We start from the raw sequence: 12,308 nt of genomic DNA on the forward strand, positions 1-12,308 counted from the left end.
AAGGGTTTAGACTAAGTTAAGCTATACACTGTGGGATGATATAGCCTCTCAGAAATTTGTAAAAAAAAAAAAAAAAAGTAATAATTGAGAGATTTACTCACACAGTAAGAACATGGAAACGCAGATTTATAACCTTGACCTGTTGCGAAAGATCCCGTTGAAAAAAATTCCATCACAAGCAACCCCCCCCCCGCCAAACACATACACCATCTGCTGTCTTTATTTGCCACTCTCTAAGGACTGTGTGCTCCAGGGAAAAGACAACCTGTTTGTTGTAGTTCACAATTATGTTCTGGAAGTCTTGTGAGATCATTGTGAAAGCATCAAAAGTAGCTTACATCATGTAACAACTGCCAGTCATTTATGTAACATAATAGAAAGTATATCCAGTTGAGACCAGTGAACAGGTTTTTTCTACTTGTTAAGAAACTGTTGGTATATAGAATTGTTTGTCATGCACTACTATTGCTGTGCATAGAAATTAGAAATTAAGTTTTGCAGTGTAGTGGTATTTACAGCAACAGGTTTGGTGTCTTATATAATATAGAACACCCTCTGTAACAGATTGACATCTTAGCTGACTATGTTTAAAAAGACATCCAATTAAATATTTCCACATACACAGTGAATTATATCTGTTGTTTTTACTTTATTTTACAGTTTTGTTCAAACAAAAGTTGTTGACTTTGGCATTGATTCTCAACTACTGGCTGGCATGCACTCACTAAAATACTAAGCCTGGAGGTGGCAGATAGCAGGGGAAAACATAAACAAGCATAATTAAAGATCAAACCAGTTGACACTCTTTAGGGATATAATGTGCATACATTTTTCCACAGGTTAATTTATCTCAAGATTTTTGTTTCAGTTCAGAGTTATATAATATAATTTAAGTTCCATAGGAAATGAAAAAAAACTGTAAAGATGAGAAAAACATGTGATTAAGGGAGGGTTGAAGAGTCTGTCTGACCTCTACAAAATTTCAACTTAGATATACTCCAACCACAGCCACCCAGTGAAAAGCCTTGAGAGAACAAAAGCTTGCTTCTTTGGCTTGTGGTGATCCAGTGAGCATTGACTATAGGAGTTACTATAACCTCACTTATGTCCCTGATTAACCTTACAGGAAGTACAGTGGTGTTCTCTATTATATTCAGTTAGTTGTAAATTATTACTGCTCAACAGACTGCATGTGCAAACATTGCATACTTTGTCTGAATCTATTCATGTGAAGTAATAATGACAACCGAAGCTTCCCACAGTGCATGGGAAAACAGACATTTTATATGTCATTTATAAAACATTTAATAAGCGTTTAATCTGCTTACCAAGTCCAGAACTAGTTCACTGACATTAATCACAACATTAGGACACTTATGTTTGCATACTTAAGCAATTAACTGCAGTATACACAGACGCTCCTATTACTGTTGTATAAACAATGTCTGTACTAAAGGTATGTAATATAATGTATGTGTATAAATCTGCTCTGACAATTTACTCTGGGTATGTCCAACTAAATTGGTTTCATTTCCCTGCAGTTCATTTCATATGGATATTAACCTTTTACAGAAAACAAAGTTGAATTCAAATACATATATATATTTTTAAAAAATCATGGTAATCTAAAATACTGAAAATGTTTGTAGCCCTGAGTTCCTTTTGGAGATTGTGTGTCTGTGTGGACTTATGATGTGGCGTCCAATGGCTTGAGGAAATGGAATGCATTCCCTGGCAGTAAAAGCTTCAATTCACTTCACCAGACTACTGCATGAAAACAGAGCCGTGCATTTATATTATAGCAGAAAAATATGAAAGCATGGAAGTTTGCCATTTTTAGCTTTAAAAAAAAAAATCAATGATTTCTTGCAAAGCTATATGTGCAGAACCTGAATGAAATTCTCTGCACCTATTTGATTTCAAAGGTTAAGCTGTGTGAAAATGTCAATGAGATCATATCAAGTCCAGAGTTAATCTCTCTTTTTAATTCAACAGAACATAGCTCTATTCATCTTTACAGGGGATGCCATGATATTGACCTCGCCAGATTATAAAATCCCCTTACAGTGTCACTGATGAAAATGGAAAAATCCACAAACATGAAGGACAGTCTAAGGGGGATAAGCACTGAAAACAATGTTGGCTGAAGGGTGTCTTGAAAAAAGCTTGATAACTCACACAATCTAAGGAATCATTCATTGCAAAAGAGTAGCTCATTAGACCATAGAGAGAGTTGATTTAATTTGGCTGTTGTATGCGCTTTGGTTGTTGTATAAAATTGAAGTTCTGTCTTCTAAGGGTCACTGAGGAAATGAAATAATCACATGGTGATTTCCGTATGTCTTGTAGTGTCAAAATTAATAGAAAAAACATGAAGAAAATGTAGGTTATTGTGATTTTCCATATATTGTCTGGCTGAAAAATGGTACCAAAAGTTTTGTCTTCCAGTCACATCATGATTCTATTAATGTAAATGACATGCTGTAAATTTCAAATGTTAACATTATACTTATGTTGTGTTCATGAATAGTGTATTAATGAAAACGACATGCTGTAAATTTTAAACGTTAACATTATACTTATGTTGTATTCATCAATAGTGTAGTATTGATATATTACAGTATCTTCAGATTTGGCATTGCACCTTTTGTTTTAAGGTTATCTGTAAACTATAGTGTGTTCTCAGTTTTCAGGTTGTCTCCAGTTTGACGTAATAGTGTTGAAGTTGACGGTTGATTTGCAAAATAGCTACAACATGTTTTGTACAAGCCTTGCAAAATAAATTCCTACATAAATTCCTCGGGGTAATTAATTGTATTTTGCTTGTTTGAGGAGCTTATAAGTGGTGGTTCTCTCCTGTGGCACCTGGAATGAGTAATCAATAAGAAGTTACAACTCGCGCGGCTAAAGAGATTAGGTGACGAGGAACAAACCTCATTTCAGGGGGTTTGCGAACCGCAGGGTGACATTTCTGGAGAATTGGTTCTGTGAGTATTTAATGCCCCTGAGGCAGGAGGCCGCAAGAGTGGTCACATTTCTAAATCAATCTCCTTGCAGCACGTCCTCTGCATTAAGCTAGTGGAGTGCTGCTCCTCTGCAGATCGCCTCTCTATTTATATAGCAATGGATTTACTGGAACTCCAAAGTCAATGGCCTGCTTTGACATTGGAGAATGTGTCTCTTCCATTCACGAACGCTGCTACCTCCTGCCAGTACAAAGTCATAAGAGCTTGGGTGCTAACCCTCGTGGAGTGTCTATGGTATTATAAATGAATAAATATGGTTTTCTGGAAATAATATTACTAAAGACCCTAATGGTTCATTTTTAATAGACGTTTTATGAGTTCACCAAAGCAAAACGTTTGTAAGGTTCTTCCTACAGCCTGATGTAAACCTGCCACATGTAGGTGTTGGCCTTCTGAACCATACTTTGCTCTGTTGTTCAAAACCAGTAAGCAAAGAGTTAAGCAGAAGAATGTCACTGTACTCTGGGGATCGTTGGAATTGTGATATGTGTCCTTTCTTTAATTACGGGAGTGTCTGAATAGAATTTGGAGAGAGACTGCGGTACAGATGTTGCATTGTTTATTGTTTTAAATCAAGGTTATGATGTCCCTTACTTGGCAGACCTTCGACACAGCTTTGAGCTTCTGTGCCAGTATTAGATCTTATCCAGTCTTAACATGTACTTTTGTCATTTTCTGGTTTACTGGAAAAAAATGATACTGCTGTGAAACAGACTCTTCGAAGGTAGCAGTTGACAGACACAAGTGAAATACGGACACATTTGTTTTTTTATCTTTTATGAAAGCACCTGTTTGGAATTTAAATCGTAGAATTCCACACCATCATGGAATACACAATGGCTGTTCTAGGATTCTCTGCTGTAGCTTTTTTATTTGTGCTCTGCCAGAAACAGTTAATAAAAGCCTTGGTATTGATACCCCCAAGGATGGAAGTGACCAAACATTCATTAAATAAAAACATATTTCATGAAAATCCATTCATGAAGTCTTGGCAAGACAGGCCCTTTTAAAAAAATCTGTGGAATGTAACAATGGCTTAAGCCTGAAAGCACAATTGACAAAAACATCTTTATCACTGGTATAATCTCATGTTCACACACTCTATAAAGTGGTGCTTCAGTCTTTATCTGACTGTGGGCTTCTACTTCATGCTGGACCTTCAATGACTTCACAGTCCTTTATGAGATACATATGTGTGTATAGACTGATGGATGAATATAGACTGATGGATGAATATTAATGAATGAATATTATTAATGTCGATTTCAACATAAACCATGTAGATCCCTGGGTTTTAATGTATGTGTGGATATTATGTCTGAGGAACCTTAGAATTGATTTTTATGTCACCTACAGTACTCTACAGGATAATTAAAGACACAACAAATACATAAGACAGTTTTAGAATCTTAATACTGTTTCATCTGTAATATATGAAGCTAAAATGGATAACTTCTTTTTTATAGCTGTCTTTTGGGGAGATATCGCCTTAGATGAAGAAGATTTGAAAATGTTTCAGATCGACAGAACAATAGACCTCACTCACCATACAAACGAAAGACAAGGCCACACATCAGGTAAGTTTTGAAAATCTTTTGAGATATTTAGAAACATTTTAAAAACTTCTGCTTAATTCAAGCCTAATCATTCAAAATCTTAGCATTAGATCTGTGCTAATACAGTACTATGATGATCACACAAAGAAACTTGAGATATATATGTATATATGAGGTTACTTCCAGCCTCTGGGATCATAGTTACCGATTGCACAATTTGGTAACCTTGTACGGAGGTGAGAGAAACAAACGGAATGGATGGGCTTTGCCAGGCAGAGGAGTCACAGTTCCTTTGATTCAACGAGTCTGGTCTCCGACATTTTTGCTGCACGTATACGCTGAGCGCAGCCTCTTCCTCAGACCTGACTTCTGGAGTTTTGTTTGTTCCCGGCCTTCCTGTTGGCTTCGACATTCCATTCCTTCAGAGAGGAAAGGAGAGGAGAAAAAAAAGAACAGAGTGAGAGAGATCGAGAGAGAGAGAGAGGGAGAGAGAGAGAGAGAGAGCAGCCAGAGAGAAGCTTTGGCAGGAGGCCACTGAACCGTGCTAGACATCAATAAAGAGGAAATGCAGTATTTCACACCTCACTTGCTGGCTGAGTCAGCCAACCTGGGCAGAACTCCAGTTGTCAATAAGGAACCATCCTTCCCCCTCCACCTTTCAGAATGCATTACAATCCTGTAGGACCCAGATCTGGGGCTCCAAGGAGAAGAGAGAGTGTGCGACCACATCATCACACTGAGGACTATATTCACAGCCCAGAACACCTACTCACAGCTGTTTATTGAAGAAAGCGTTGGATTATTTACAAGGCAACATAAACACAAGATGGATGATGTGTCCTAATTCAAATTTACAAGTACCAATATCTGGTTACTGGACTTGCAGTGATTTTTATGACCTTACGTCCATGTAGTGTGCGGCGTTGGGGGCTGTGCAGTAAGATTTGCTGCAGTGCTGTGGAACTGTCCAATTCTTTGCAAATATCAAAGACTGTGACTTAAAAAATGTGGTCCTGAAACACATTCAGCTCTGTCTCAGTCACTCTGAAATAACAATGAATTCGCTCTGCCAAGAAAAAAAGGTGTTGTCAGGTACTTGCATTTTTGCCATTTTAATGAAATGTAAAATGGCTGCAGATAAACAGAAAATATTCACACCTCTCTCTTCTTACGGAGGCTAAGTAGCGGTAGGCTGAGGGTAGCAGGAGAGCAGAGCCTGCTCTCTCTGCCTCTCTACAGGGGCTGGAATGTGCCCGACCTGCAGCACGCAGCGTGAGAGAACAGGGGAGCCGTGTTATCTGAGGTAAAGCTCAGCACGCTCAAACCCAGCATGCAATTCATACGCACAAAAGTCCAATATTTTTCCACACTAATCTGAACCAGCCAAAAAAAGAAAAAAAAAAGGCTGCACTCATGACTTCCTGTGAATTTTATTTTGGGGGCGGAATAATTGCAAATAAGTGTGGTTGCTGGCTGATCGTAGCTGCATAATTCTGAGTTGTCCTTGAGTGGGTTCCATGCAGCCTGTTAGGATGACCTGGACACATAAAGTTGATAAATAGTGGCATAACCACATTCCAGAAGAACTGACAAACACTGAAAGGTCCTCCGTTGAATGCTTAAGCACATGACAGTCATCACAGTACTGCAGAAAGATTCGCTAATCTATGGGTATTTTTAAAGTATGATTTACATTCCATTGTTCCATCTGTCTTTCTAGGTGGTTTAGGTGAACATGACATAGCTAAAAAGAAAGGATCACTATACCTGCTGTTAGACAGGATACGAAGATTGGGTTTGGGTGAGTACTTCTTTTTTTATTCTGGGGCTATTGCACAAATATCAGATATTTTAGTTAAGCATTAGGTACCTCATTAGGTACCTTAGGTGTAATATTTTCTTTGGAAAAGAGAATTGTTTAGGATAGGTAAATAATAGATTTTAAATTTAAAAAGATAAGAATACAATAACTTGGATTCACAGATGATAGGTGATAAGTACTTATTGTATAAGACTGAACTTTAATATTTAAAAATGGAGCTGGAACTTAGAAAATAACCATCATAGAATAACCACAGATAAAAAGAAGGCTGCTTTTCTGTCTTTGATATTGTACCATAGATTTGGTGATGTGATCAGATGGAGTCTTAAATTTAGTCCAAGGCAGTGGGAGAGAGGGCATAATAATGTGATTGAATACTGTTTGCTTATAATTCATTTTGGCATAATTCATTTGGCAAAAATGTTTGATTTATAAGTCATGTGAGTAGCCATGTCATTTCACTAAATATCCAGAGGCATATATGACAGCTTCCAAAATACAGCTAGCACAACAGCACAAATATAACCAAAACATTTTACAGAACAGAACTTTTTAATTATTTGTCAGAAATACAGTCAAAGCTGTCATTTTCAGTACGCAAGGAAACATGTGCTTGCCTAAGCTGATGCAAACTATTAGGGCATGTACATTTTGTCTTGGTGTGCATGTCCTAAATTGACGTGTATGAAAAAAATTTGTTGACAATTTTAACTTCAAATGAACATATCGATCTACAATCTTTACACTAAAATAGCACTATTTAGTTACAGCGAATCCCCTATTTACATTATCAAATTAGCATCAGTCATATTAACTTCTTATTATTAAAGAGTAAATGCTGGACTTTAAACTTTAGTCTGAATCCTGACTTCATGCCATACATAGCTATTGCACATCTGTGAGTGAGGCCCTCAGAATGTCAAACAGGTATTAACCTGCTTTGTACAAAATGGCTTGATGAACATCCCTACGCATCTCATTTTTCTACCTCCACTACTCTTTATAAGTATGGCTTCCTGTTTGGTTTCACTGGTATCAATAACTGTGTTTAACTTTCTGCAATAAATGACAAGAAAAAATAAGTTACTTTCCTCTGTTCTCCTACATTAAAGTGATTTATTGTTTCTTGAGACAATTAAAGGATATCTCAATTATCTCACAGACAATGGGCAAAAAAATTCCACCAGGGAACCTGCAGGCCCAAAATCCTCAGGGAAAATTCAGAAAAGCAGAATTCCTCGAGCCGCCACTTCCAGAGCAGAGAGAATATGGCCTGGAGGAGTCATTCCATATGTTATTGGAGCGAATTTCACTGGTGAGCTACGCCACTTTTGCTTCCAAGGAGGTTGGGAAAAGAACAAGTGCAGAATAAGTGCTTTTGGGGTATTCCACTGATAAAGGTTCACTTGTTTAGCCTACTGTTATCATTTTATACTTACATTTCAGTCAGAGTGTGGATGTTTTTCGACAAGGAATAATTTCCTAAAAGATATAGAATTAAACATTGGGAAATTGTTTGCTTAGATGTGTCAAGAACACAACTGATGGATGTACTTTACAAGGCTCACTGATAAATTCTTGGTATATCCAAGCAAATATTTTCCCCGTGTTTTACTTTTGCCCTCACACAACCTTACTGTAAGACCCCTTTAAACAGTAGATGCTAAACTTTCCATAATCCTGTATTAACAGGGTTAATTATGTTTTAACATTTACAGTAGCGTTTTTGTGGGTTTGAACAATCCTCCATTGGGTTTCTAAGAACATGGATTCCCCCATGTTGACCAGCGGGGAAGCAAAGCCCTGGTACTGTAATCTTTGGTGTGGGGCCTGGAGATCCCAGCAGTCTTAGGGGGTTAAGGATCAGTTCAGCCTGAGGACAAAGTGCATCTTGCAGCAAGCAGTTTTCACTTGTGTTCAGAGCTGGATTAAAGGCTAGCCCCATAATCCGCAGTCTTTGATTCCTCATTTTTATTTAACTGGTAAGAATCCATGTATGTAACATGTGTGCTGTGTGGTGACACTGTATTAATAGTGGCTTGTTTGCATTTCTAAATTATGCTATATTTTGACCCTCAATTTTTGAAGTGTGTCCCTGCAAAGAAATTTTGGAAAGGGGTTGAACATTAAGTAACATTGCTGCAACACTGGCAGTCTCTTGACAGTGCATTTGCCATTAAGCAATCCAGCCTGTTTTATGGAAGTGCATTTAAAGTGTAGTGTGCACTACGTAATACAGAAGCAGCATTAGTTAAGCTGTAGTGGGATAAATATACTACATAATTAAGATGTTCAGCTTGTCCATGGTTTATTAGGTTATAACCAGAAAAACAGTTTGTAAGGGTAAAAAATATGAATTCACTTTTAAAGGTTAAAGGTTAGAAAATAACACAATTATACCAATGCAAATACCACAGAGCTTTATTGCAGCATTATTTAATATTTTATGTTTACATTAATCAAATGTGCACCATATAATAGTTAGGGGCCTGTGCTTAAAAAAACAGAAACAATCGTCTAAAGCCGAAGACAAGAAAGATGAAGGATGATTCTGCCACGCTGCAATTTTGAAAACAAAGCGAGAGCAGAAAAAAACTGTCCTATTTTTAAGAAATAACAAAAAACTATATCTGCAAAAAAAAACATTTAAAAATTCTGCAAGATATTGCAAGAAATTGAGATGGTGACATTTGTATGCTAGTTATTTTTTCCCCAAAACAAAAACAAAACCAAAACAAGCTCACTCTGCACAAATTACTGGCACCAATTAGCAGGCAGATTCTGGGAGTAAAGGCCGGGACTCTGTCTTGCCTTGCTGAGTGTGTATTCTGAGTGTGTAAAGTGTGTATGTCTCTGCTTCCCCCAGGCAGCCAGCGAGCCATGTTCAAACAGGCCATGAGACACTGGGAGAAGCAGACCTGCGTCACGTTCATAGAGAAAACAGACGAGGAGAGCTACATCGTCTTCACATACAGGCCCTGCGGGTGAGCGCTCCTCTGTTGTGGTGAAGTCATTAAGCGGGTGCAGGGTAATCAGGTTATAGGGGAGGAGGGGCGACGGGGGGAAGATTAAAGCCCTGCTTTTTAGGACACAGCGGGGCCTGCGAGTGAAATCGCATCAGCATCTGCAAAGCCTTCCATTGCTGTCCTGTTGATGTCTGTCTTCGGGTTACGGAGGGCGGGTCAAGCATCGACTTGAAGTCTTTCGGTTTGTCAGATTTGTACATTTGACTGAAAGTAGAAAAAGAAGGGGTGTTTTCTGAGACAGGGCCTTGGAATATGTGTGCCACTTTCCCAAGAAGGTCTGACTTCAACTAAGACGGGGGTAATTTAGTTAGAGAGCTCTCCATTCATATTGATAGAGCTTAACATGATGTTCCAACGTAGACCTTTCCTCTCAGTCAAGATGATAGCTCTGCGAGGGTAATAACCCCACTTATCAAACCGGCATTTATTTAAATCCTGTAATAAGGAAAGATACAGAGGTCTGGATCAGCAGTAACCTTTCACGTACTCCATCCACCTCTGTTGCAACGATGGGAAATGTCAGAATGGTTTTGTGAAGAAAAGGCACTCATCTGCATTTTCATTATGTGCTCGAGGAGAAACTAAGTGCATTGTCTTTTTTCAGCTTTAAGTAGCCGTCTCTTTGTTACCTCCGAAAGATCACCTGCTTGTTGAAAAAGTAAACGTATTGTACCGTGGTAAATTGGTACACATCGGACCAGGCTGAAACCGAAGCTGTTGAATGAGCATTGAATTTACCCACCGTGCATGCAGACAACTTTTATTTTCTCCGTCTGTAATCTTTGCTGACTTTTGAAGAACAGAAGACTCAATAATGGCACGGTCACAATGAGAGTTGACAAGTTCACTCAACAATGGGCTCATTTTCCTTCCTGCCTCCGCACCAGCAGTGCTTTGGGCATTTCTCCCCCCCCCCCCCCCCCCCCCGTCAGTTATTGTTGTGCGAGGAATGGCATCTCTGTGTCTGTGCATCGTGCAGGCCAGCTGCTGTGGAGCACAGACTACACCATGGGCTACCCCCCCCAACCCCCAGGAAGACAGCAGTGCACCTCTGGTTGGCGATACTGGCTGGTCGGATCTCTCACATGTTAAATTCTGCAGGAGGAACTAGGGGACACAAGTGGAAAAGGAAATAGCACATTTACCATCGTTACTAGAAAGTGCTTTTTAATAGAGAGTTCTTTATGTAGGGAAGAACTGGGATTTATTGTGGAGTCAGGGACTTGGTATGGGACAATGTCTAGAAGGGAATCTGATGCCCTGTGAGCTGTATCATATGTATTTTTCATGCAGCAGTCTGTGCACTGGACTTGAGTAGCTGTTGTTACTGGCATGAGACTTCACTATAATCATCATGGCAACGGAATGCTGACAGTATGTGCGAAATCAATTCCTCATGGACCTTTCCCTGCATGCTTCTTTCATTGATGGATAATAGCATTTTGGTCATTTTTCTGACTGATTCCCATGTGATATCTTGCTATGAATATGTCCCACATATGTTTTTATTTTGTTTTTGTCTGCATGACTAGGCAGGTTATAGTCAGTTCTGGGGAATCTCAGAGACTATTGTTTTATTTCCACTCATGAATTCTCCATTGAAATCACAATAGGAATATCTCCTCCAAAACATTCAAAATAAGATCACAAGCAATTTTGTCTAAGCAGAAAATTTCCTTACAGGCAAATGACAAACCTAAATGCCCATTGAGTACGGGCGTCACGAAAGACACAAAAAGATTTCTCCAGAGAAGCAGTGCAGGTCACACGAACTGATGGAGGCTGGATTATCTGATCGTGAGGATGGATCAGAAAGTCAGCTCCAGACTAGGAAAGCCTCATGTTGTCATGAAAAGAGCTTCAGCATATCGTGGGAAATAAACACGGCTCGAGAATGCAGAGCTTTGGAGTACAGCACATGTTGTGGCGTTGCGTAATTGTAGCGTGCGGCACCTTTAATTATCATTATTGCCACAGGTGCAGGAGACAGTTTGCATATTTAGGCTGCACAGAAAATGCATGTGGAAACAAAGTCGGCCACATCATTGTGTAGCCTTTGGCAGGGCTGGTGTGTGCTATCATTGGCAAATAAAGAGAAAGGGATTAAGGTGTCATAATCCAGCCTTAAAAATAGAGGCCACCTATACCGTTGTCTGAGGTGATGGTGTTTATGTGGATCAGTCATTCGAAGCTGGTTTGGGGGCACAGAGCATGTCGTGCACAGGCCAGGTGTGGAGTAATTACACCGAGGCACCGCAGCACCTCTCACTGAAAGCACCAGCTGAAGAGCAGAACGCTCAGCATGCAGCTTTAGCCTCGGTCTGGCCTGGATAGCTATGGTTACTGTTAAGACTCTCAGTCCATTTGCTCTGGGAGCTGTGTGCCAGCTTATCAGCTTGCGTCAGGTGCTGTGATAATTGCTCTCACGAGCACCTTCTAGCTGCGACTCGATTCTTGGCAGGTCAGAAAATTTTAGCACAGTTGCACTGAGCAGTGGTTGTCATGAGAGAGTTTAGGAGAGGGACTGCCAACAGCCAATGAAAAATGACTAATTAGCAAATGTACTAGCAAATGCTCCAGCAGCTGTTTTTGACAAGATGGTTCCTGTAGAGCGAAAATAGCGCAGAGACATTGAGTGAGCCGTAGAATAAGAAAGACACAATGGCAACAAGACAGGAGCACCAAGGCAGAAGCACACACAGGACAGAATCGGAAGATGTAGAGCTTTTTGAACTGTGGTCCACTTTTCATTTGGCAGCATCACACAGCTCAAGACATTTTAGCCACATTTTGAGGCACTGACAGACTCCACAACCCCCCAAACAATAATAATTTCTCTAGGTACGTTGGCTCTGACTCCAGCGATTGGCAGAAATAA

General features: G+C 39.4%; 1 protein-coding gene across 1 annotated transcript in view; it reads left to right on the forward strand.

Annotated features, from left to right (window-relative positions):
• The window catches only part of tll1 (tolloid-like 1), a gene marked incomplete at its 5' end in the record, with an annotated part of 60,144 nt that overhangs the window by 15,817 nt on the left and 32,019 nt on the right, over positions 1-12,308 (forward strand). Inside the window, 4 exons of the mRNA XM_036516941.1 lie at positions 4,493-4,603; positions 6,303-6,383; positions 7,567-7,719; positions 9,271-9,388. Coding sequence (XP_036372834.1) covers positions 4,493-4,603; positions 6,303-6,383; positions 7,567-7,719; positions 9,271-9,388 — 463 coding nt within the window. The remainder of the gene's footprint in view (positions 1-4,492; positions 4,604-6,302; positions 6,384-7,566; positions 7,720-9,270; positions 9,389-12,308) is intronic.

Source organism: Megalops cyprinoides, chromosome 22 (assembly GCF_013368585.1).
Source record: "Megalops cyprinoides isolate fMegCyp1 chromosome 22, fMegCyp1.pri, whole genome shotgun sequence".
Taxonomy (NCBI): Eukaryota; Metazoa; Chordata; class Actinopteri; order Elopiformes; family Megalopidae; genus Megalops; species Megalops cyprinoides.